We start from the raw sequence: 22,434 nt of genomic DNA on the forward strand, positions 1-22,434 counted from the left end.
TGATGACAAGTGACATTAAAACAAAATCCATGCCCCAAGAAAATACATTTTAGCACTTTGTGAGAAAACAATTGCTTTCGAGACTAGCGTGCGCCAAGGAACAAGTATATTTTGAGGTGGCCGCTGAGAAGCGCTGTCATTGTAGATAACGTGTCACCTGTAAAATCTGCGTACGGTAACAACTCGGAAAAGAATATTCTAACACTTTTAAAAACTTCCAAAGACTCAGTTGATTTAGCATTCATTTGTTAGAAACTTAAATATCAAATCATTTCCAATTGCTTTATAAGAACAAAGATTACCCCAATACCAAGAAAGGTGGGAAATTTGGGTGTTGGCAAATGTAGTTGCCCAACTGACGAGGCATAGCCAGTGATGTGTTTCTGTTCACGTCTCTCTTTGGAAAAGCCTTTATCCACATGCAAAAGTATAATGGAATGTCAGCCGTCACCCAGCTTCAGCAGTTGGATGTTTTAACGGTCTTATTTAATCTACTCCCATCCCCTTTTATTTTTGCTGGGGTATTTTTTTTTAATTTTTATCTTTTAATGTTTATTTTTGGGAGAGAGACAGAGGGTGAGCAGGGGAGGGGCAGAGAGAGAGGGAGACAGAATCCAAAGCAGGCCCCAGGCCCTGAGCTGTCAGCACAGAGCCCAACTCGGGGCTGGAACTCACGAACCACGAGATCATGACCTGAGCTGAAGTCGGCCGCTCAACCGACTGAGCCACCCAGGCGCCCCAACTGACTGAGCCACCCAGGTGCCCCAGATGTAACTTTCTGAATCTTCCTTTTCCCTTCAGCTTATGTATTAGTCCAGCCTTTAGTCCCTAATTCCTACAATATGGTAAAAGAACCGATAAAGGTATTTGAAGCCGCAAAGTTCCTTAGTGGAACATTTTCAACTTCTTGAGGCACTGAGATACATAAGCTTAGATCTCTTAACACTACACTTGACACTTACAAAAATTTGTGACAGTACAATAAAACCACATCTAATGAAAATAGAGACACTTCAATTATCAGAGATGGTTCTGGTCACAAAGATCGCTCTCATTGCTGGAGAAGCAGTTAGTGCCTTCAGCTCAGTCGGAATGTTCTCGCTGTAATCAAAACAGCAGCAACATTGGGTGACTGATTATAAGGAAGTTTAGTCTGAATGCCTCTTCCTCCGGCAGTTACATTTTTACTCAGAATTCTATACAGAGAAAATCAAGTTCATGGTCTGTAGTGATGTATTTACGTGAGGGGTCTGTTGTATCCAGCACGCTACCCTCTGCTCCCAAAACAGCCTTCCCACCTCCCTGAAGTGGGGCAAAAACCCTGTTCGGTCTGTAATCACCACGCGACTGAGCCCGCTGTGGCCCACAGCCATGGCCTTGTCACTCTGCTAATTTTATTCGCAACCGTTCCCGTTTGGCACGTTGCAAGCCTGGACTGCGGACACGGTGCAGTGAGGGCCCGATGGCAGTGCTGACCACTGGGCCCCTTTTAATCCTTCGGCACAGGTCCGTTAGGGACGTCGCCGGGCGGGAGCTGGGGCCTTCCGGGAGCTGCCTCGCTTCTCCGACTTGAGTTCTTGTGTGTAGAGCGGAGGACGGGGCCTGGCCTGGCCGAGTCTCCTGGTTCCTCCGATCGTAAGGGTCGTTGTCAGAGCACACGACCTGTCAGTCCCCGCCGAGGAGCTGTATGTCCTTTGGAGAGTGACATGCAGACCCAATGTTTGTTGAAAGGATACATGAAAAAAAGAAAACTAAAAAAAAAAAAAAAAAAGAATACGTGAGCCGTCTTGTCCTTGAAAACAAATCGGTGATGTTACTTTTGAAAGGAGTGAGAATGCGTGAAATCAGTCTCCTGAACAAGAAGGGTTTGTTATCTCGCAGGTACTGGGAAGTGAGGTGGCTAAGAGCCCAGTCTGCAACCCTTCAATCTGTGAGCGGAACAAAGGAGAAGTTCTACATTTTATTCTTTTTTTTTCTAATTTTTTTAAAAAGTGTATTTATTTTTGAGAGGGGGAGAGAGAGAGAGAGAGAGAGAGAGAGAGAGAGAATGAGTGGAGGAGGGGCAGAGAGAGAGGGAGACACAGAATCCGAAGCAGGCTCCAGGCTCCGAGCTGTCAACACAGAGCCCGACGTGGGGCTCGAACTGACGAACAGCTAGATCATGACCTGAGCCGAAGTCGGACACTTAACGGACTGAGCCACCCAGGCGCCCCAGGCTGTGCAGAGGCCGGCGACACGCGGATCCTCCGGTAGACCCAGGGCACGGAAAAACGAGGTAAGTTACAGCCTCTGCCCAGAAGGTCGTCAGTGCGCAGGGCCCGAGGCAGACACGTCTGACGGTCGTGAACCCAGGCGGCCTTGACTTCCCAGTTACTGATGCGCTGTAGGTAAGAAGGTTTGCCTTCCTGGTGGCTCGCGGAGTCCGTTCCTTTGGCTTCTGTTGACCCAGGACGAGGTGCACAGGGATGGCCTGGAGGAACCACGGAAAGACTGAGGACCCCGGCCCAGGAGTCCCCGTGTGGGGTTAGCAGCTTTGACAGCTGCCCCGTGCTGTTCAAGTTCAGGCTGTTCCCAGCCGCTTGAGGCGGCCTCCCCCTCACCGGGCCCGTCGATGGGCCTGATGGTGCGGTTCTGTGGCCGTCCCTCGCCGCTCCTGGGGGGTGCTGCTGCGGGAGGCGGGGACCACATCCATCAGGTCTTTCCCTCCTCCCGCAAGGAGCAGGGACGGGTTTGTTGGCGTCCGTCCCTGTGCCAGGGCAGGAGCGTGCGGTCTCGTGGGGCAACCAAGGAGGGAAGGCGGGAAGTGAGAATTTGCACGACGGCTACCACTTGACGCGTGAGCGTCCCCGCGTGTCCGGTGCCTCATTAACTCGATGCCTCGCAGCGACCCTGTGAGGGAGGCGGGGCTTCGCCGAGCCCAGTCCCGGGACCAGCAGCCCCAGCCCGGCTTGGGAACTGGTGAGAAATGAAAGTTCCCGGGTCTCCGCACCAGCCCACTGACTCAGAAGGTCTGGGGTGGGGCCCTGTCTGCGTTTTCAGAGGCCTTCTGGATGGTTCCGGTGCACGCTCACGTTTGAGACCCCGCGATCTCGGGTGCTCTCATGACCTTGGATGCTGTGGTGTGGTCAGAGGTTGTGGTGAGTCGTAGCATCCCTGAGTGTGGCTAACAGCCCTCGTGCTGGCGAGCGACACTGTGAAGTCAGAGCTGGATGTCCCGGCCCGGTGGGCGCGAGTGTTCCCTGACCGTCTGGGGTCTGTGCCCACCGGTGACCAGTGTGGCTGAGGGGTGGGATACGCAAGCGGAGGGAGGCTTTCAGGGGACTCTGGGGAAACAGAGCCTTCGGGCCTGGGACGGGGGGAGCACGGTGAACGGCCTCACGGACAGCGTCCACGGCCACAGCTGCACGGCCGGGTGACTCCAGGGAAAATTCCTGTCCAGAGACAGACAGGCCTGGTCCGGCTCTTGTGTGCGGATGGCTCCGCTATCTGTGGGAGATGTAAATAATTCTGGGGAGCCGTGCCAGATTCTCACTGTGACCCACTGCGCGGGGCCAGGCTGCTGGAGGGGTCGGGGTTCACCGGGAGAAGCCCGAGCCCAGGGCCGTGACTTGCGCGCTTTCGAGAAGAAAACTGAGGGCGGGACGGAAGACAGAGAAGGTCTGGAGGGAGACGTGCCTAGTGATTCCTCATGACTTTTTGGTACTTGTTGGCCAGGCGGGTGTAAACACGATTCCCAATTGAAACTCGGTTCCAATTTACAAGCTACTTGAAGCAGGTACGTTAGTATAATATTACCATCTCTTCTGTAACCAAGAGTGATTCTCAGGTTTTGGCACTTTTTGAAAGAGCCCTTAACAATTCGGGACACAAAACAAAAGGTAAGTGTCCCAGGTCAGTGGTGAGACAGGAGGAGGGTTGCGGGGGCGGGGGGGGGGGGCGTGGGACAGGCTCGCTCTCTGCTCGTTCCACGCGGTCTGCAAAGCATGAGCTGGGCAAGGGCTCTCACTCTCCGCCCTGTCTCCTGCGCTCTAGCCAGAGTGCCAGAGCCTCGTGGGAGGGCAAGTGCTGAGGACTGAATAGGGGCTGACTCAGGGGTCCTTGCTGGCACCTGGATGCCGTGCCTTCCCCTCAGCTGGCGTTGAGCGTGGGCGAGGGGATGCACCCTCGGGACACAGTATGCCGTCACCTAGGACTGCGGTCTCAGGCCTCCTGTCCGGTGACGCTCGTGGCACCAGGGGCGTCTTTGGAGCGTGGCTCTTCCTCGTGGTGGGAAACCATGGGACTCTCAGCAGCATCCCAGCCCCTTCCCCCCAGAAGCCAGCACCGCGCCCCCAACCGCACGGCGTGACGGTATCTCCAGAATGCTGCCAAACGTCCCCGGGCAGGGGTGAAGTCAAGTTGGGCTGTGTTAGTTTGGATTTCAGTTGGTTAAATTGTTCTGACACCTGTCACCACATGGATGAACCTTGGGGACGTTACGCTCCGTGAAATAAGCCAGTCACAAAAAGACAAATACTGCTTGCTTCCCATTATGTGAGAGTCTTAGAATAGTCAACATCATAGAAAGTCCAGCAGTGGTGGCCAGGGGGCTGAGGTGGGGGTGTGACGGGGCTGTGGCGGTAACGGGCACGGAGGTCTGGTTTCACAAGATGGAAGGAATCACGGAGGTGGATGGGATGTGTCACGTGACATCTGAATGTATTTAATACCACCGAACTGTATACTGAAGAGTGATTAAGACGGTGAATCGTACGTCGTGTGTATTTTATCACAACGACGAGAAAACTTTAAAAAATCAGTTGGGTATATTTGTGTGGGTTCTCTGCTCTGCTTCTCCATATAATGAATCTTGACGTTGGGCAGACTGATTCCCCCTACTTCATTCTTCATTTCCAAATTGTTTTAGCTCTTCTGCTTCCTTTGTCTTCTAGTTCTGGAAGAATCCTGTCTCTGTCTACAAAGCTTCCTGCTGGGATTTCAATAGGAATCGCGTTAAGCCTGTAGATCACTTTGGGGGGAATCCGGCCTCCTTTTCGCGCGGAGCCTTCCCGTCCCGGAGCTCGACGCGCCTCGCGGTTTCTTAAACCTGCTGCGATTTTCCCGGTCGGCACGTTGTTTCAGCACTTAGGTCCTGCACGTGTTTTGTGAGGTTTCCATCCAGGCATTTCATTCCTTGGAGCGACTGCAAATGATTTTTAATTTCGGAGTCTCTGTGTTCATTTCGTTCCTTTGAGCGATTGTAAATGATTTTTAATTTCGGGGTCTCTGTGTTCATTTCGTTCCTTTGAGCGATTGTAAATGATTTTTAATTTCGGGGTCTACGTGTTCACTGCTCGCTCGCGGAAGTGCCCCGGGTTTCCGTGTGTTCATGTTGTACTCGCAGCCCTGCTGAGCCCCCTTACTGGTTTTAGGAATTTCTGTAGACTCTCTGGGATTCTCCAAGCAGACACTTCTGTCGTCTGCACAAGGGGCTGTTCGGTTTTTCTTTTCTGACCCGTGTGCCTTTTCTTTCCTTGCCGTGTCTTTTGCTCTGGCTGGGACTCCAGCACTGCGTTGCAGTGGTCAGAGTGGATGTCCTGCCGTGTCCAGATCTTAGGAGGGAGATGTTCAGTCTTTCCTGAGTATGATGTTATCGTAGGTTTATTTAAACATTGATGCTGCTTTATCAAGTTGAGAAAGCACCCCCTTCGGAGAGGTTTTTTTTTTTTTCATGAAGAGGTGTTGAATTTTGTCAAATGCTTTTTCTTGTACCTGTTGATGTGATCATGCAGTTTTTCCTTGTTAGCTTTTACTACGGTTGATGATACTGCTGGACTTTTGAATACTGACCCAGGCTTACATCCCTGAAACACTCCACTTGGTGACAGTTTATAAATCTTTCTTATGTATTGCTGAATCCTGTTTGCCAGTATTTCGTTAAAGACTTTTGCATCTGTATTCGTGAGGGTTATCGGTCTACAGTTTTCTTTCTTTCTTTTTTTTTGTACTGTCTTTGTCTGGTTTGGGTATCAGGGTCATGCCAACTTCATAAAATGAATTGGTGAATGCTCCTCCCTCTTCAGTTTTCTGGAAGAGGTATGTAAACTTGGTGTTAACTCTTCTTTAAAAGTTTGGTAAACGGGCGCCTGGGTGGCTCAGTCGGTTGAGCGTCCGACTTTGGCTCAGGTCATGATCTCGCAGTCTGTGGGTTCGAGCCCCAACGTGGGACTCTGTGCTGACAGCTTGGAGTCTGGAGCCTGCTTTGGATTCTGTGTCTCCTCTCTCTGACCCTCCCCCGTTCATGCTCTGTCTCAAAAATAAATACATGTTAAAAAAAATTTAAAAAAAATTAAAGTTTGGTACAATTCTCGTATGAAATCACCTGGCCTGCCTGGAGTTTCCTTTTTGGGAGTTTTTTAAGTTACAAATTCAGTTCCCTTCATTGTTATGGGGCTGCTAAGTCGTCTATTTCATGTTGGGTCCATTGTGGTAGATCCTGTGTTTCCCTGGAAGTGGCCCATTTGGTCCAGGTTGTGAGATTTATTTATGCTATTAGGTGGTTTTAATAAAGGATCCATTCTTTTTCATGGATTTTGTAATGTGCATGGAATTTGACAGGTTTTACAAAATTTGTAATCTCTTAAGATTTCTCTTTTTGGTATAAATACAAATGCACCATTGAATGTGGCATTTAAAAAAATGTTTTTAATGTTTATTTTTGAGAGAGAGAGACTAACACAGCACGAGCCGGGGAGGAGCAGAGAGAGAGACACAGAATCCGAAACAGGCTCCAGGCTCCGAGCTGTCAGCACAGAGCCCGACACGGGGCTCAAACCCATGAACTGTGAGATCATGACCTGAGCCGAAGTCAGACGCTCAACCGACTGAGCCACCCAGGTGCCCCTGAATGTAGCTTTTTATGATCCTAATTTTATGTGTGTGTTCCTTTCTTAAAGAAGCACCCCCCCCCCCCCCCCCCACCAAGAGTCAGTCTGCGCAGAAGCTGGACCCGCCCAGCCCGCCGCACAGAGAGAGTCTGGGGCACACACGAAGCTTCGGTGAGCGCGGTGAGTCTGGGGTCTCGCCGCGGGTTCGGTCTCGACCAGTAGACGAGGTTAATGCTGTGAAGTGAAAGCCCACTCGGAGAACGGGAGAGGAAGCGTGTCAGCTGCGTGTGTTTCTGTCTGATGTGACACCAGGCGATAAGGACCACTCAATGCTTTCCTGCATCCCCACCGTCCTCCCGGAAGAGAGGCCAGGACAGTCGGGGTGGCGTCGGGGGTGAAGAGCTGGAAGGACCTCTCGGGGCGGGTCCGTGGTCTGCCGGGAGCCCTGACCTCCGGGAGTTTGCAACGTTCCCACACCCTCCTCGCCGCCCTCCCGCGGGGCAGCTGATGTATTTCAAACAGGAAGCTCTTTGCAGATAAGGCTGCAGCCTGATTTGCTGGGCAGCCTGACAGCCGGGGCCCCGCTCGCCTGGCCTGTGGGGCTCAGCGGCCTCTGTAAATAGCAGCCATGAGGCTCCCGGGTGCAGTGTCCTCGTGGGTCCCCGACGGTCAGGACGCCCCCTTCGCCTAGCGTGCGCTGCAGGTAGGGACACTCTGCCGGGTGACCTGGCTGTCTTGGAGGGCAGGACGGGGGTCGCCTGGTCGAGGCGAGGTTCCGGGTACGGCCAGAGGTGGGAGAACAGACGGGAATCTGTTCTTAGGTCCCCACAAAGGATGGGGGTGTCACGTGAACCAGGCACTAGAATTCCACCGTTTTGTTAATTCACCAGATCATGGTGGAAACTTCCCGGAGATAACTGACGACGACCTAGGGCTGCCGGCTACCAGACGGTTGGGGGAGGCCTTCTCAGCTCTGCACACGTTCAGAGAGGTGGGGCAGCGAGTTTCCGAATCGCCAGTCGCAGCGTGGGGCCGCACGGACAACAGCAGTAACCTGTACCCGTGGCCGGTAGCTCTGTTTTGGGGTTCGGTAATGGGAATGCCAGATGTGGGCAAAGATAGGACCGGAGAAGTTCACTTTCAAGCGCAGAGAGGGTCGCCTGGTACGGAGTGGGGGTTTCTCGTCTCCCAAACTGGATGAGACATGGTGTGACGGGGGCCCTTCCTGGCCTGCTGGCTGTGACAACTTGGAGGCCGAAGTTAGGAGGTGCTTATGAATTTAAAAGGCAAAGTTGGAAAGCCGCCGTGTGTGCGTAACAGGACTTCTGATGTGTAACAGGACTTTCCTGGGGGCCAGAGCCGCGCCCCGACCTCTCACGGCTATTCTGGTTCATCCACAAGCTTGAGAGGTCTGTGAGTGAGGAGCGGAGACAGAGGTCGGAGAACACGACGGGAAAAGCCTCTTACTTTGCGCGTGCCTCTCGGGTGGGCTCTGGGGAAGGACCCCTCATCAGCGTGACCGTCACCATAGGAAGCAACCCCGTCATGGGGGTGGGGCCCCAGCGCCCCGGTGCTCCTGGATGTGGTTCTCCGTCTATATAAATGCTGGGCCCTAATGTGGATATTTAATGAAAACGTACCACTGCACGTTTGGCAGATTAAGCCACATTGTTTTCATCGTCTCCTTCGTTCTTATAAGGAACTGCGACTGAGAATTCCAAATTGCATCTCCCCTCTGAAACCCTGGCTTCCTTCACTGAAGGGAGGGTGGGAACCTCCTGGTCTCTGGCCGGGAGATAAGGATGTTATTCTTAAAGGAGGCCAGGAGCTTCTGCGTTTACAAACAGAATTCCTCTCCTCCCGGGCGGGGGAGCCAGAACCCTGGGGAAGGGGCTCCCACCCAGGGCCACCCTGCTCTCTGCCCTGCTGATGCGCGAGCAGCGAGGGCCTCAGGGAGGCGTTCTGGCTTCGGCTGGTTCTGGGCTCTCCCCTCCCTGGGCACCGCCTTGCTGGGGAGGTAGCAAGCAAGCCGCCTCGTGTGAGGGCGGTGGGTCGTGCTGAGCAGCGTGGCGGTCTCTTGACACACCCCTTCTATCCGGAGGGGAAGTTTCCAGGTCAGCTGTTGACACCCCAAAACCTAAACCCTGTTTGCCTCCCCACATACCAGCAAATGCCCATCGGCTTCCGCACGAAAGTAGGTGTGGAACAGATGTTTGTCATGACTTTTTTTTTTTTGAGAGAGAGAGAAAGAGAGAGAGAGAGCCCATGTGCAAGTAGGGGAGGGGCAGGGGGAGCGTGAGAGAGAATCCCAAGCAGGCTCCACACTCAGCACAGAGTTCAATTTGGGGCTCGATCCCACGACCCTGGGATCCTGACCTGAGCCCTAAATCAAGAGCTGGACACTCAACCGACTGATCTGCCCAGAAGCTCGTATCGTGACTTAAAAAATTTTTTGGGGGGCACCTGGGTGGCTCAGTCGGTTAAGCGGCCGACTTCAGCTCGGGTCATGATCTCGTGGTTTGTGAGTTCAAGCCCCGCATCGGGCTCTGTGCTGACGGCTCGGAGCCTGGAGCCTGTTTCAGATTCTGTGTCTCCCTCTCTCTCTGACCCTTCCCCGTTCATGCCCCGTCTCTCTCTGTCTCAAAAATAAATAAATGTTTAAAAAAAAAATTAAAAAAAAATTTTTTTAATGGTTATTTATTTTTGAGAGACAGAGGGCAAGTGGGGGATGGGCAGAGAGAGGCAGGCACAGAATCCGAAGCAGGCTCCAGGCTCTGAGCTGTCAGCACAGAGCCCGACGCGGGGCTTGAACCCACAAACCGCGAGATCATGACCTGAGCCGAAGACAGTCGCTTAACCGACTGAGACACCCAGGCACACCGTGACTTTTTTAAAATTGAGAGATTATTGACATACAACATTACGTTATCAAACACTGTTCAGAGCTACATCCTGGAAAGAGCCAAAGCCTTTGCTTTCTACAGCAGCTAAGATCCTTGCAGTGAAGGACACACCGCAGTGACCAGGCCGGGCTGTCCTTTGTTCAGAAACTGTTAGGGATTCCGGGATCCTGACGGCCGTGTGGCAGACGGACTGCGAGGCCGTGTCCACGCGGGTCCCTGGCTCTGCAGCGGCCGTGTGTCCGAGGGGCTGGCCCTGGGAATCACGTGTGGACGTCAGGCATGGAAAACCCTTGGGGAGCTGGACAGGCAGTAGCAGGAAAAGAGCATCAAATTCTGTGTGTTGTGCTTCTGAACTTCTGTGCATTCGTTCGTTCGTTCATTCGTTTACTCACGGATTCTTTCCTTCACTCGGCCAGGGTGCCCTGAGTGCTTTGCCAGCTGCGGGCGTGACGTACTTCCCGACCATGTTGCGGGCTCGGGGACCCCCGGCCCAGCCGGCAGAGGAGAAGGGAAAGGGCAAAGGTCAGCCCTGTGGGCTGTGGGCGACCTCGCACGTCTTCTCCCTCCTGCAGTCGGTCACTTGTGTGAGCGCCACAGGCCGAGTGCCAGCCTCCTGGTCCAGTTGTGGTGCGACGCTGGCCGTTCAGCCTCCTGCGGCCTGGGCCTCGCCACCCTCACGGCGAGAAGCGAGGTCCTCAGGTGGTCTTGGGAACTAAATAAGATCAACGTGTCTGGGTTAGGTAATAAATGGTGGCTCCTTTTCTCTCTACCAAACATAAACCAACACACAATAAAAGCCACGGGATCGTGATGTAAGGGGGCAGGTGGGCCCACTCTGGTGCTCGGTGGCTGACAGGAGCAGAGGGGACAGGTCAGGTGCGTCAGGAGGCCCCAGGTCCTGACCCCACCGTACCCACCAACGAGGGGTAACTCTGGGCAGCTGATTTCGTCCCCCATCTGTGGTCCCCTGGCCGGTGGGACGGGAGCAGTGTGCTGACCTCCGTGGGCCTTCTCTTCTCCCCCATTGAGGGGCAATCAGCCTCACCCCTACCCTCTACAGTCCACCCCGTGGTCACGCAGATGGGAGCTGGGGCCTCCATGCAGGTGTCACGGAGCGCAGGCGGTTTCTGCCTGCGTCCTTTTCATGGAGAAAGCGGCACAGCGTGGGCACGCTAAGGAGGGCACCGACGTCTCAGCTCAGAGACTCTGGCTTCCCCTGTCTGGAGCCGTCGCGGGCCGCGGGGCCCTCACGCCGCGTGGTGACGGCAGCATCATGCTGTCTTCAGCAAGTGCTTGCCGCGCATGGGCCCAGCCCCTTGCAGACCTCTCGTGCTCCATGGCTCCTCCTCAGGGGGACCTCGGGGGCTCCAGCCTCCCCTTTAAGGTGAGCGCAGGCTGACAGCGGAGCCGTGATGCGGCCCGGGCACTGGTCCCAGTGCTGGCCCGAAGCCGGGCGCGCGGCTGTGCCCAAACGCTGTGCCATGTGAACGTAAAAGTCTCGGAGTGGGGGGTGTCTGGGTGTCGCCACCAAGCCTTCCCCACCGGCACTTGGGGGAGGGACGCACGGCCAGCTGTGTGCCCCTGCGCCTTCCAGGGTCTGTCCCCGTCCTGCCCCCCCTCACCCCAGGGACTGATCTCGGTGGTATAGGTGATAGACTTAGATAATCGATGAGCTGTAGCTGCACGTGGCAACGTGGGCGAGCCGGGGGCAGAAGGTTGAGTAAAACAGTCGAGGCTCAGAAGACTATGGTGCCTTTATAAAGTCCCAAACCGAGCAAACCGCACAACATATTGTTTAAGAATGCAGGGGCCTACGGTAATGCCAGTTAGGAAACCGCAGGAGACGCACGTTCACGGCCCCAGAGCCAGGCTCCTCAGGGGCTTGGGGTGGTCCTGGGCCCGGGGACTGCGGGGCCACTGTGCTGGGAGAAGTGTGGTACTTTCCACACGACCGCGCCCCTGCCTCCGTGTGTACCAAGTATCCGCCACAGGGAAGCAGACTCGAGAATCTGGCGGCCGCCGTCGGGATGGAGGTCCGAGCGGGGCCGGCAGGGGAGGCACGGGCGGGCCCACGAGGGAGGGCCCCAAACGCCGGGACAGGCCCGACAGCTACCTGCGCCCTGGCCCCGGGTTCTGAGTTCCCGTCACTGTGTCTCCTTCCCTCCTGCAGGAGTCAGCGTCCCGCACGCGCTCGTGATGAGGAGGGGCCTGGCTCTCCTCGGCCTGGCCTTCCTGTGGCTGCTCCCGTCTGGGCGTCCTCAGCAGACGGCGGAAGATGCCTGTTCCCTGCACATCCTCGTCCCGGGCCTCAAAGGTAACCCTGACCGGGGCCTTCCGTGCGCGGCCGAGTGCCAGCTCAGGGTCTGACCTCCGTGCGCCTCAGTTTCCCCATCTGCAAAATTAAGGGTTGGACTACATAACGTGCACACTTTCTTTGGCCAAGAGATCCTGTGATTCTGAAGCTACAAGCCACTGCTGACGTGTGGTCCACGCACCACACAGGTTATCGCAAATGACTTGCAGAGTGAGATCTCATCTGGCCCGTTTTTTTATGTTTATTTTTGAGACAGAGAGAGAGAGACAGAACGTGAGCGGGGGAGGGGCAGACAGCGAGGGAGACACAGAATCCGAAGCAGCTCCAGGCTCCGAGCTGTCATCCCAGAGCCCGACGGGGGGCTCGAACTCACTGACCACGAGATCATGACATGAGCCAAAGTCGGACGCTCAACCGACTGAGGCGCCCAGGCGTCCCAGCCTCTGGTCCATTTTGCAGATAAGGACATTCAAGGCCCAGGGACATTTAGCAATTTGCCAAACAAACTGGGTCACTCAGGCTACGAAGCCAGTGCTCCTACGCCAGTTCCTGAGAGCTCTAAATTCCTACTTTAAAAAACAAACAAGCAAAACCCCCCAAAACCTTTCTCTTGTTGGTTTGCATATAATTTACTCCTGGTGGACGTTGCCCGGCCGAGCCGGTGGGGGGCGGGCACCAGCACAGGGGAAAGAGTCAGGGCCCTCAGACTGGCATCTTCATTCAGAAAAGGTCCCTGGTTTCTCCGTAGCTCGGGCAAGAGATTCCACAACCTTGTGATTCCCAAGTGGGATCCACCATTCGAGGGCCCCAGTGCAAGATGCAAATGTGGGCTTCTTGTTCAGAGTTATAAAAAGACTTCAAATCAGGGCCAGGGCACATGCCCCACGCGGGGTGGGCGAGCTTGGGCCTCCCGCTCCAGGAGCAAGAGGCAAGGGCGGGAGGGGCCGGCCCACGACTTGCACTGATTGCCTTGCGTGCCCCCGAATTCCATTCTGCTCCCTTCCCACTCGGACGGTGCGCACCCCGGGCCCCAAAGCCTGGTCTCTGCCGGATGGGACTTTTGCGGGAATGCCTGCGGCTCTCCCCGCGGAGATCGTTGGAGGACATAGACTCACATTTAGGGGCTGTGGACCCGTGACGAGAATGGCTGCCACCAAAGTCAGAGCCAGGTGCCTCCTGAGACCTGTGGGAGGCGAGGCGGTAGGCCCCAGCTCGGCGTGGACCAGGCAGGAGTCCCCGGGGAGCAGGACAGGGTGGGGCTCCTTGCAGGACCCGGATGCCGTGCTCCCAAGGGCCTGTCCTCTAGCACGTAACAAGACACGTTTCCAGGTCGTGTGGAGCCGTGCGGGATGTTTCGGGGCCGCGGAGCGTGTCTTCCAGACGTGCTGGTCAAGCGCAGCCCTGCCCCAGGGTGACCGGCCTGGCCACCCCAAAGGGACAATTCCATAGAGAACGCCTTCTCACACTCACCGAAGTCCTTACGACCTGGACGTCCCGCTTTTATGTCCAGCCTCATTGAGGTATAACTGGCAGGTTGTATGTGTTCAAGGGGACGACTGAACACACGGAAACCTCGTGAGGTGACGTCACAGCCACATTCGTTGGCCCGCCGACACCTCCCACCGTCCCCCTGCTGTGTGTGGGGGTGGGTGGGTGGGGCGAGGCCTGGGGGTCTCGTGGTGACCCAGGACCAAGGGGGCGACACGGCCGTGAGCTGGCCGACCCGATGCAGAGAGCCCTTACTCGGCGTCCGGATTTTACCGTTCTGCTGTTTAGCTTGGGCAGCAGGGGGAGGGGAGACGAGAGAAATCTGTGCCAAAAAAGACCAAATGATTCGGGGCTCGTAAGCAACGCAAGCTCAGGATGCGGCAGACTTTTGTCCCCTGCAACAGGAGCCCCTCCCTCTGCCGTCTGCAGCGGCCGGCCCGCTCGGTCGGCCCCCCTGCGCGCGGCCTCACGGGGCCGGGTGCTCAGCCGTCCTCGCCGCTGGACGCAGCCCCTGGACGCAGCCCCTGGTCCGACCTGGCAGAGAGTTTGTGACGCCGCCCCCACACGACGCCCCCGGCGGCAGAGAGCGCGGAACGAGCGCAGACGCTCGTCCCGACGACTCTCGGTGGGCTCGGGGGCGTGGTGGCTTCAACGCCCGCCTGTGAGTGGCCCCGGTGACGGGCGACCCGGCCTGCTGCCCTCTCTGGGACGGCCACGCTCGGCCTGCACGGCCACGAGAGCCAGCTTGGTGCGCGGGTGTCCGGGCGTCCGTCAGCGGAGGTGAGAATACGGGCGCGATACAGGCCCCGCTCTGAACACGAAACGCGCACGTAAACGATCTCTTCTTTCGTTCTCCACACGTCCCTGAGACCCCACGGGCCAGGCCCGGAGGGAGGGCCGCTACGGGGACACGAACACAGGCCTCCCCTGTCCGTTGCCGGATCCAGACTGGGCTTCAGAACCTTTCCCGACCCGACTCCTGCCGGCCCTTCTGCACCGACTGGTGTTGGCACTTGGGATGAAACGTATCTGCTATTCAGACCTAACAATAGCACGTTCGCTGTGCGTTTGGAGAGAGAGACGACTGATTTAAAAAAAGGTTTTTTTTAAATGTGTATTTATTTTTGAGACAGACAGAGAGAGAGAGAGAGGGCATGAACAGGGGAGGGCAGAGAGAGAGGGAGACACAGAATCTGAAACAGGCTCCAGGCTCCAAGCTGTCAGCACAAAGCCCGATGCAGGGCTCGAACTCACCGACTGTGAGATCATGACCTGAGCCGAAGTTGGACGCTCAACCGACTGAGCCCCCCAGGCGCCCCAGAACTCGTGTAAGTTTTGAGGGGAGAGGTTCCCAGCCACCCCACCTCCTGAGACCAGCAGACAGCAGGCCCTTCGGACCCTGCCGACCGTGACCAGTGCCGCGAAAGCAGCTTTGTTCTTGAGAAGCACATCAAGGGCTCGGCTCCAAGGAGGAGGCCAAGGTCACCAGGAGGCAGTCCCGCTGCCGATGGTTTCTGTGGCCCCCGGCGCTACCACTCCCGAGTTTGGGCGAGAACGGCGAGGGGCGGGACGCAGCTTCTCATAGCAACACCCACGCGGCTGGTGTTTTCCAGGACGCAGCGCGTCCCGTCCCCGGAGCTGGAGAGTCCACGCGGCACAGGTGGCGGGGGGGTCTCGGACTCAGGGCTCTGGACGGAGCCCACAGGTCCACAGGGACCACAGAGGAGTTCAGGGCACCTGCCACCAGTAGGGGCCGCAACACGTTGGCTAATACGGTCGGTTGTCAAGGAAGCAGAATCGTGGGGAGAACGAAGTTTGAGGGACTTTCTAAGTATCTGAGAGCGACCAAGAAAACCCATGTTATTAGGAAGACTCATGTTTAATGATGCGTATTAGTCACCTTTCCTGCTTTAGGAAGAGGGGTTTGTGGGACACGAGGGGCCGTTCGGGGCTGTGAGGGTGTGCCTCAGATACTTGCTGCGCACGCCGGTCCGACCAGGTTAGACGCAGGCGCGTGAAGCTGCTGGAGAGCGGGCCGCAGTTGTGCCATCAAGGAGTTTCAGGCCAAGGACGTGGCGCGTGACAGCAGATTGCTGCTGCTGCTGCACGTGAGACGATGGGCGCTCGCCCCCGCGGGGACCCTTGCAGTAGCACACTCGCTGTTCTCCCCCGACACGGCCGGTGGACCCTGTAACGGCCCTGGTGGCTTCATGTGGCCCTCAAGCCTGAGGTCTGAGCGCTGGCTTCTCCCCGCCCTCGTGGGCTCCTGTGGACCAGTCTCTCCCGGTCTCCTGGCCCCTCACCTGTGCAGGCGCTGCCCCCCACCCCCCGTCTCAGGCACCCTTTTCCCTGTTCCTTGCCTGGCAACAGCCCGTCTCGGTTAGAAGTCCCTTCATCAGAGGGGCCTTTTCCGATCGCTCAACTGAATCATGGCTTTTTCAGGTTGAAATCGTTGCCTCATTTTATCTCACTTTATCTTGCATCCCGCGTTGCAAATGATGATTCTCGGGGCGCCTGGGTGGCGCAGTCGGTTAAGCGTCTGACTTCAGCCAGGTCACGATCTCGCGGTCCGTGAGTTCGAGCCCCGCGTCAGGCTCTGGGCTGATGGCTCGGAGCCTGGAGCCTGTTTCCGATTCTGTGTCTCCCTCTCTCTCTGCCCCTCCCCGTTCATGCTCTGTCTCTCTGTCCCAAAAATAAATAAAAAACGTTGAAAAAAAATTAAAAAAAAAAAATGACGATTCTCACGTCAACCTGACTCTCATTCACGCGCAGGAAGCCTTTACAAACTCCTGCTCCTCTTGGATAGCCGCTGCAACTTCCTCTTCATTCTCGATGTTCCGTGCGTCACTCCGACACGTCCAGGTTGTTTCTGCTCGTCTCTCCTGCGTGGTTCTCCGTGGGCGCTTGCCACGTGCTCTTTTACACCTTCCCCTGGTGCCGGGAGGCCCCAGCTGTTAAATCTGCACACTCTCACGGCTCCAATGTCTGTTCCCCCTTTTCTGGAATTCCTTTAAGGTGGATGGTGGAACTGGTGGGGCTTTTCTTCACTCTCAACTTGATAGCTTTATTTTTATTTTTATTTTTTAAGTCCAAACAAAGCTTTCCAGTTCTTTATCTCTTCGTGTTGCATTGTGAAAAAAAAAACTTCTTCAGCCTCATTTCTTGTTTCAGGAGCTAGCTTGTATCATGGGCCGTTCTGCTTCTCGGCCTTTCTGTAGTGCGATTCCGTTCAAAAATTAATTTCGTGTACAAGATCTAGTTGGTTCTTTTTCAGTGCCTTTTCATTTTGCTCATAGATAGTTATTCTCTCATCTTTTTTTATTTTTAAAACCGTTTATTTATTTATTTTGAGAGATAGACAGAGTGTGCGTGGGGGAGAGGCAGAGAGAGAGGGAGACACAGAATCAGAAGCAGGATCCAGGCTCTGAGCTACAGGGGTTCGAACTCATGAACCGCAAGATCATGACCTGAGCCGAAGTCGGACGCTCCACCGACTGAGCCCCCCAGGTGCCCCATGTCTTATCTTGATGAAGATATTCAGTGTGTGATTTGAGAGCAGGCTCTGACTGCCCCAAGAGTTCTGTTCCTCTGCTGTTTCTCTTTCCTGACGTTGGTGTCCCCAGATGTCTGCACGTTCTTGGTGGCGAGTTCATCCTGTTAGTTGGTATTTCCCACTGGTCTCTCAATGTGTCTCCAAGAATTGCTGTTGTAATAATTCCCTCTCTGAAGAAAGACAAACTACTCAGAGATTTAAGGGCCACGCATGTGGGCTAGGCTTATGTCAGCACACCCTTCACCGGGGGGCTGGCCAGAGCCTTCCTGGCTGTGGCACGGAGGTGACGGTGACATGCCAGCTCTGTCTTCTAGTTTCTGTTGGCACTCACTTTGCTTTTCTCTTTGTTTACTTAAATTTTAAAAATATTTTGGCTTATTTATTTATTTTGAGAGAGAGAGAGAGAGCACAAGCAAGCAGGGGAGGGGCAGAGAGAGAAGGAGAGAGAGAATCCCAGCAGGCTCTGCAGTCAGCGCAGAGCCCAACGTGGGGCTCGAACCCACGAACCGTGAGATCATGACCTGAGCCCAAATCAAGAGTCCGACGCTTAACCGACTGGGCCACCCAGGTGCCCTCTCTTCGTTCACTTAAATTTAAATGGAATGTCCCCTCCTTCCAGCCAGATGATCAGTTTTGGGAATCCCGCTGGGGAATCTGTAACCCAGTTAAGCCTCTCCCCACGTGTGAGTGCCTAGGAGAGTCGCAGAGGACCAGAGTGACGCAGACGCTGGCGGGCACGGCGCACACCCGGGCAGGTGCCCCGGCCGCAGGCGGCACCCATGTGCTCTCATAGGAGGAACGCCGCCCCGATTAGGCGGACGAGCCATATAAAAATGGCTGGGATGTGGCACGAGGTCCCAGCCTCCGGAGAGAAGAGGCGGCTGGTGAGGGAACTGGGGGTGCAAACTGGAGAGGCAGGTGAGAGGGTGGCCGTCAACGCGGGGGCCACAGACCTACTGAGGACGACGGCTTTAGAAACGGGACGTTATTTGTAACCACATTCAGCTTGCTGTTGGTTTTGGGAAGGGAAATAACATCATCGGATCTGTGTTTTAGGTGTGCGTTGGGGGGGTGGGGGAGGACTGGGGGGACCTTGATGTCCCCCCAATATTGGGATCCTGTCCTCTGCTCCAGCCACGCCTGCACCACTCCTTCCGGGTGCCTCCGCGTCCTGTGCCCGTCTGTCCTGCATGGGCAGCCTGAGGGCAGTCACCAGGGCCAGTCCGACGGGGACAGAGCACGGAGAGGACAGGGAGTCCTCTAACAGGGCCAGTTAGACCTCACAGACCCGGGCGGGGGTTGCACTTAGCTGATGAGGGACACAGAAAAGCCGAGGTGACAGCTGGGCCCGGGCTTGCAGTCTGGGAGCATCAGTGTGGCCACCGGAACTAGGAGAGTTGTAGGACAGACTCATCCCTGGGGAAAAACCATCAGGTCCATTTGTGGCCAGTGTGGGGTCTCAGGAGACTTAACAGCCCATCTCCCTGTTTCAGTTCTGAATGAAATCAGCAACGGATAAAAGAACAGCGGGTGACCGCCACCAAAACGTGCCCGGACCCGTGATAAAGGCGGGGGCACGTAGTGTGGGCGGAGAGCAGGACACATCTGGGGACGCGCAGAGTGACTGAGAGCAGGACCCACCTTGATAACGAACTGAATCAGGCGGATGTGCCCACCTGGTCACAGGTGCCCGGCCCCCAAGCAGGAGCACGTGCTGTGGGGGTGGAGGTGGCGGGGTGGGGGTGGGGGGCTCGTGCTGAAGGGACCAGGCGGTGCTGACGTGGGCACCTGATTATTCTTCCCGGGTGCATCAGCCAGACGCAGGGTGCGTGGCCAGAAGGACACCTGGCCATGGGGGATCTGAGAGACCCCTGGGCCCCTCGAGTGGCCGTGGGGGCGGAGGGGCAGCCGGGCAGTCAGAGAGGGTCTCAGGGAGGGCTGTGCACCAGAGGGCGAGCTGGCCCAGAGGCATGACTGGAGAGAGGGACACACAACATCCCCGGAGGGAAGGCGGGGGGGTGGAGGCAGAGCCCACACAGATTTGGGGCGGGGCAACTTGAGATGTCGTGATGGGGGCTGGGAGGAGGGGTGAAGGCCTGCGGGGGTGGGAGATGGTCGGAATGAGAGATGAAATCTCCTGGGGGCTGGGGTGGGGGAGAGGAGGCCACGGGGCCTGGCTGGTCGCTCAGATACGGTGACAAGCCGTCTGCTGTCAGTCCTCCCCATGTCACACTGCAGCGTGAGCCCAGAACGAGGTCCTAAATGCGGTGACTTCTTCCACAGGGGATGCCGGACAGAAGGGGGACAAAGGTGCACCCGGACGGCCCGGAAGAGTCGGCCCCACGGGAGAGAAAGGTACCCGCTCCTTCCCCCCTCCCTCCCCCAGGTCTGGCCCTTCTCGGCCCCTCAGAGATCTGCCCCCTCAGAGATCTGCCCGAGAGGACACAGCTGGTGCTCTGGCTCCTGCAGGAGCCACGGGGTGGGGGGTGGGGGGGCGGGGATTCGAAAGGAATTTGACACCTTGGAGTGAACCAGGGTGCAGCGTGCCCCTTCCCACATAATAGGGTGGTTACGTGCATGGAAACTCAGTCCTGGCCTAGCCCCTCACCAGCGTCCTCTGCAAAATGGGGATCATTTGTGAACATTACACATATAAGTGCAATTGTGAGACTGTGCAATGGTTATGGAGAAGTGCACGCAGTGACGGAGGTGTGCCAAAAGTTATGGAGGATTTCAAGCGTTTTGTGGAGGCGTGCGGGCAGGTAAGCAGGCGTGCGAGCAGTGACGGAGGCGTGCGAGCAGTGATGGGAACATTTAACCAGATAAGAAGGTGTGTGAGCAGATAAGGAGGCGTGCAAGCAGTGATGGGGGTGTGCAAGGGACCAAGTGGACAGACTTGGCTGGTGTGTGTGGGGCTACACAGTGGCTCCCCCACCTTGGCCAAAAGACCCTAATTGCTGACTCTGCTTCCTTCTTAGTACAGCAGTGTCATTGTCCCTATCCCCCGGGGGCCGTGCTGAGTCCTACAGGAAATAGATCGTACCCGCGAAGTCGCTGCCCAGTAGACGGGGTAGAGGCGCGTGCCAGCGTATACCCACTGTGCTCTGGGAATTACGCTGCCGTCCATCCAGCTGGTCCCCCAGTCGATCCCGTAACACTGGAGAGCTAGGTGGTCTCCAGTTTTCAAAAAGTTATTACAACAACGCAGATAAAGGCCATTGAGCATATTCAGTAAAACCTTGGATCGCGAGTAACTTGTTCTGCGAGTGTTCCACAAGACGAGCAAGCATTTCCAATAAATTTTACCTTGATAAACGAGCAATGTCTTGCAATACGGGCCGTACGTGACACTGGATGTCACGTGATCACATCCGAGCCAATGGTTCTTGAAACTCGCTTTGATATACGAGTGCTTTGGATTACAAGCATGATTCTCGGACAAATTATGCTCACAAAGCAAGGCTTTACTGTGTGTTCAAGCATATGCACTACTTTTTCACTTTTTTGAGGTATGATTTCTGGACATGCTCCTTTTGATGCATGAGTCATGAGTCGGACAGCGGCACACACCTGGGAAGCCCCTGCTCACGTTCAAGACTCAGTATTTTGGTCACGATGCCTCCATCATCCCTGATGATTTTTATTTCTTGTTTTCTCCTTCACTCCTAACAAATTAGTTAAAAAAATAAATGAACTATTCTCATAGTTCAGAGTTCAAAGCCTACTCCTTCTCAAAGTTCAAAGAAACTCCATGCTCCCTGGCACCCTCCCCCCCACTGGGTTGATTTCTCTTTTCAGAGATAGTCCGCGAATCGAATCGGCAAGCACGTGTACGCTCTATTCCTCCCTCCTTTTGTGCAGACGGTTACACTGTACACGTATTGATCTGCATTTCCCTCTTTCACTTAACAATATGTCCCCGAGATCATTCTATGTGGGCACGGACATGTTTCCCGCCTCCTCCCCCGTGGTGACGTGGGATTCCGCGCGTGGACTCATCCTGCTTCAACTGGGCTCCATTCCTGGAGGGGGGTTTGCTGCAGAGAATGATCCAGTATGTGTCCTTTTTAAGCGTGTATGAGTACGGCTTGAAGGTGAATTTCTAACAGCGTGATCGCCAGGTCAGCGTGCTCAAGCATTTGACATTTTGGTCGATCTTGCCCTCCCAAAGGATGGAGGCAATGCACTCTCTCACGGTCAACACAAAGAACCGTCGCCCGATGCCCTCGCGGACGTGGGAAAGCTGCCAGTCTGACCGTAGGAAAATGCCGCCTTAGGAGGCTTCACTTTGCTTCTCTTATTATGAATGAAGCAGAGTCACTTTTCGTGTATTTAAAAGCCATTTGTATTTCTTTTCTTTTGGTTCTTCTATTGTGTCTTTTTCAGCCTTTAAAAAAATGCTTTTGGGTTCTTTTTCTTCTTGATACGTTAAGATACTTTTCCTACCTCTGAATATCTCCTTAGAATACGTTTCCTGAGAATACTTCAAAAAGGCTATCTGTGCGTACCTCCTTATGCACTCTTCCCCTGTTTTCTGGAGCACTCCATCCGTGTGCCGAGCGAACGCAGGAGTGAGGGAGGCAGGAGCCCCTCTCCTGGGGCCCCTGCAGCAAGCCGGCCCAGCTGACCGGGAGGAGAGCCGACCCCGGGGGGCCGGCGGGGCGGGCTCCGTGGTCAGCTTGTGCTTCGCAAAGTGCTTGGGTTGTGATAACAGTATCTCAGAACTACAGCGCTTGCTGTTTTCAGTTTATTACCGTACTTCTCCGGAAAGTGGAAAGTGCTGTACATGTACCTCTTGTTTTATTACGGAACTAATTATGGAATTTACCCAGTGGTAAGAGGATGTTTCTCCACTTCTTTGTGGGGACGATTCTATATTGTGCAGCCGGGAAGTGGGCTAGCTCCCCAATCCTAGATGCTCGCAACTTCATCTCACGATCCCGTTTCGCTGATGTGTCTTCCAAGTCACCGTGTTTGAGCTCAACAGGCAAGTGGCAGTGAAGTCCTGCCTTGGTTAAGTGACTGCCTTGTTTCAGCTCTCTCCAACGCACAGCAGTAACAGGTGCTCTGATAGAAGGTTTATGCATACCGGAAGTGAGAAAGTCAGCCATACTGAAATCACCCAGAGACTGCTACTTATTTTCAGTATGTTTCCTTTTCTCGTGCCTTTTTTTGCTTTGTTGTGATTACGTTGTTCACATAAATTTGCATGCTGTTTCTTTTCTTTATCTTGAGAAAGAGAGTGAGTGGGACAGGGGCAGAGAGAGAGAGAGAGAGAGCGAGCTACAGAGGAGCTGACAGAGAGGGAGA

The 22,434-nt window shown here is 55.3% G+C and overlaps 1 protein-coding gene across 7 annotated transcripts in view; it reads left to right on the top strand.

Annotated features, from left to right (window-relative positions):
- The first annotated feature begins 3,645 nt into the window (after positions 1-3,645).
- COLEC11 (collectin subfamily member 11) overlaps positions 3,646-22,434 on the top strand; it is a 32,645-nt gene continuing 13,856 nt past the window's right edge. For 2 of the 7 annotated variants that reach the window (XM_081795142.1, XM_081795143.1), the window contains exons 1-3: positions 11,940-12,083; positions 19,408-19,479; positions 22,161-22,269. In XM_081795142.1, the coding sequence (XP_081651268.1) occupies positions 12,045-12,083; positions 19,408-19,479; positions 22,161-22,269 (220 nt within the window). In that variant the 5' untranslated portion in view covers positions 11,940-12,044. Of the gene's footprint in view, positions 3,776-7,386; positions 7,570-11,939; positions 12,084-19,407; positions 19,480-22,160; positions 22,270-22,434 lie in introns of those variants that run through there. The other 5 variants (XM_081795145.1, XM_081795148.1, XM_081795144.1 and 2 more) reach the window with 5 other exon arrangements.

The sequence above is a fragment of the Panthera onca genome, chromosome A3, assembly GCF_046562875.1.
Source record: "Panthera onca isolate mPanOnc1 chromosome A3, mPanOnc1 haplotype 2, whole genome shotgun sequence".
NCBI classification, from domain to species: domain Eukaryota; kingdom Metazoa; phylum Chordata; class Mammalia; order Carnivora; family Felidae; genus Panthera; species Panthera onca.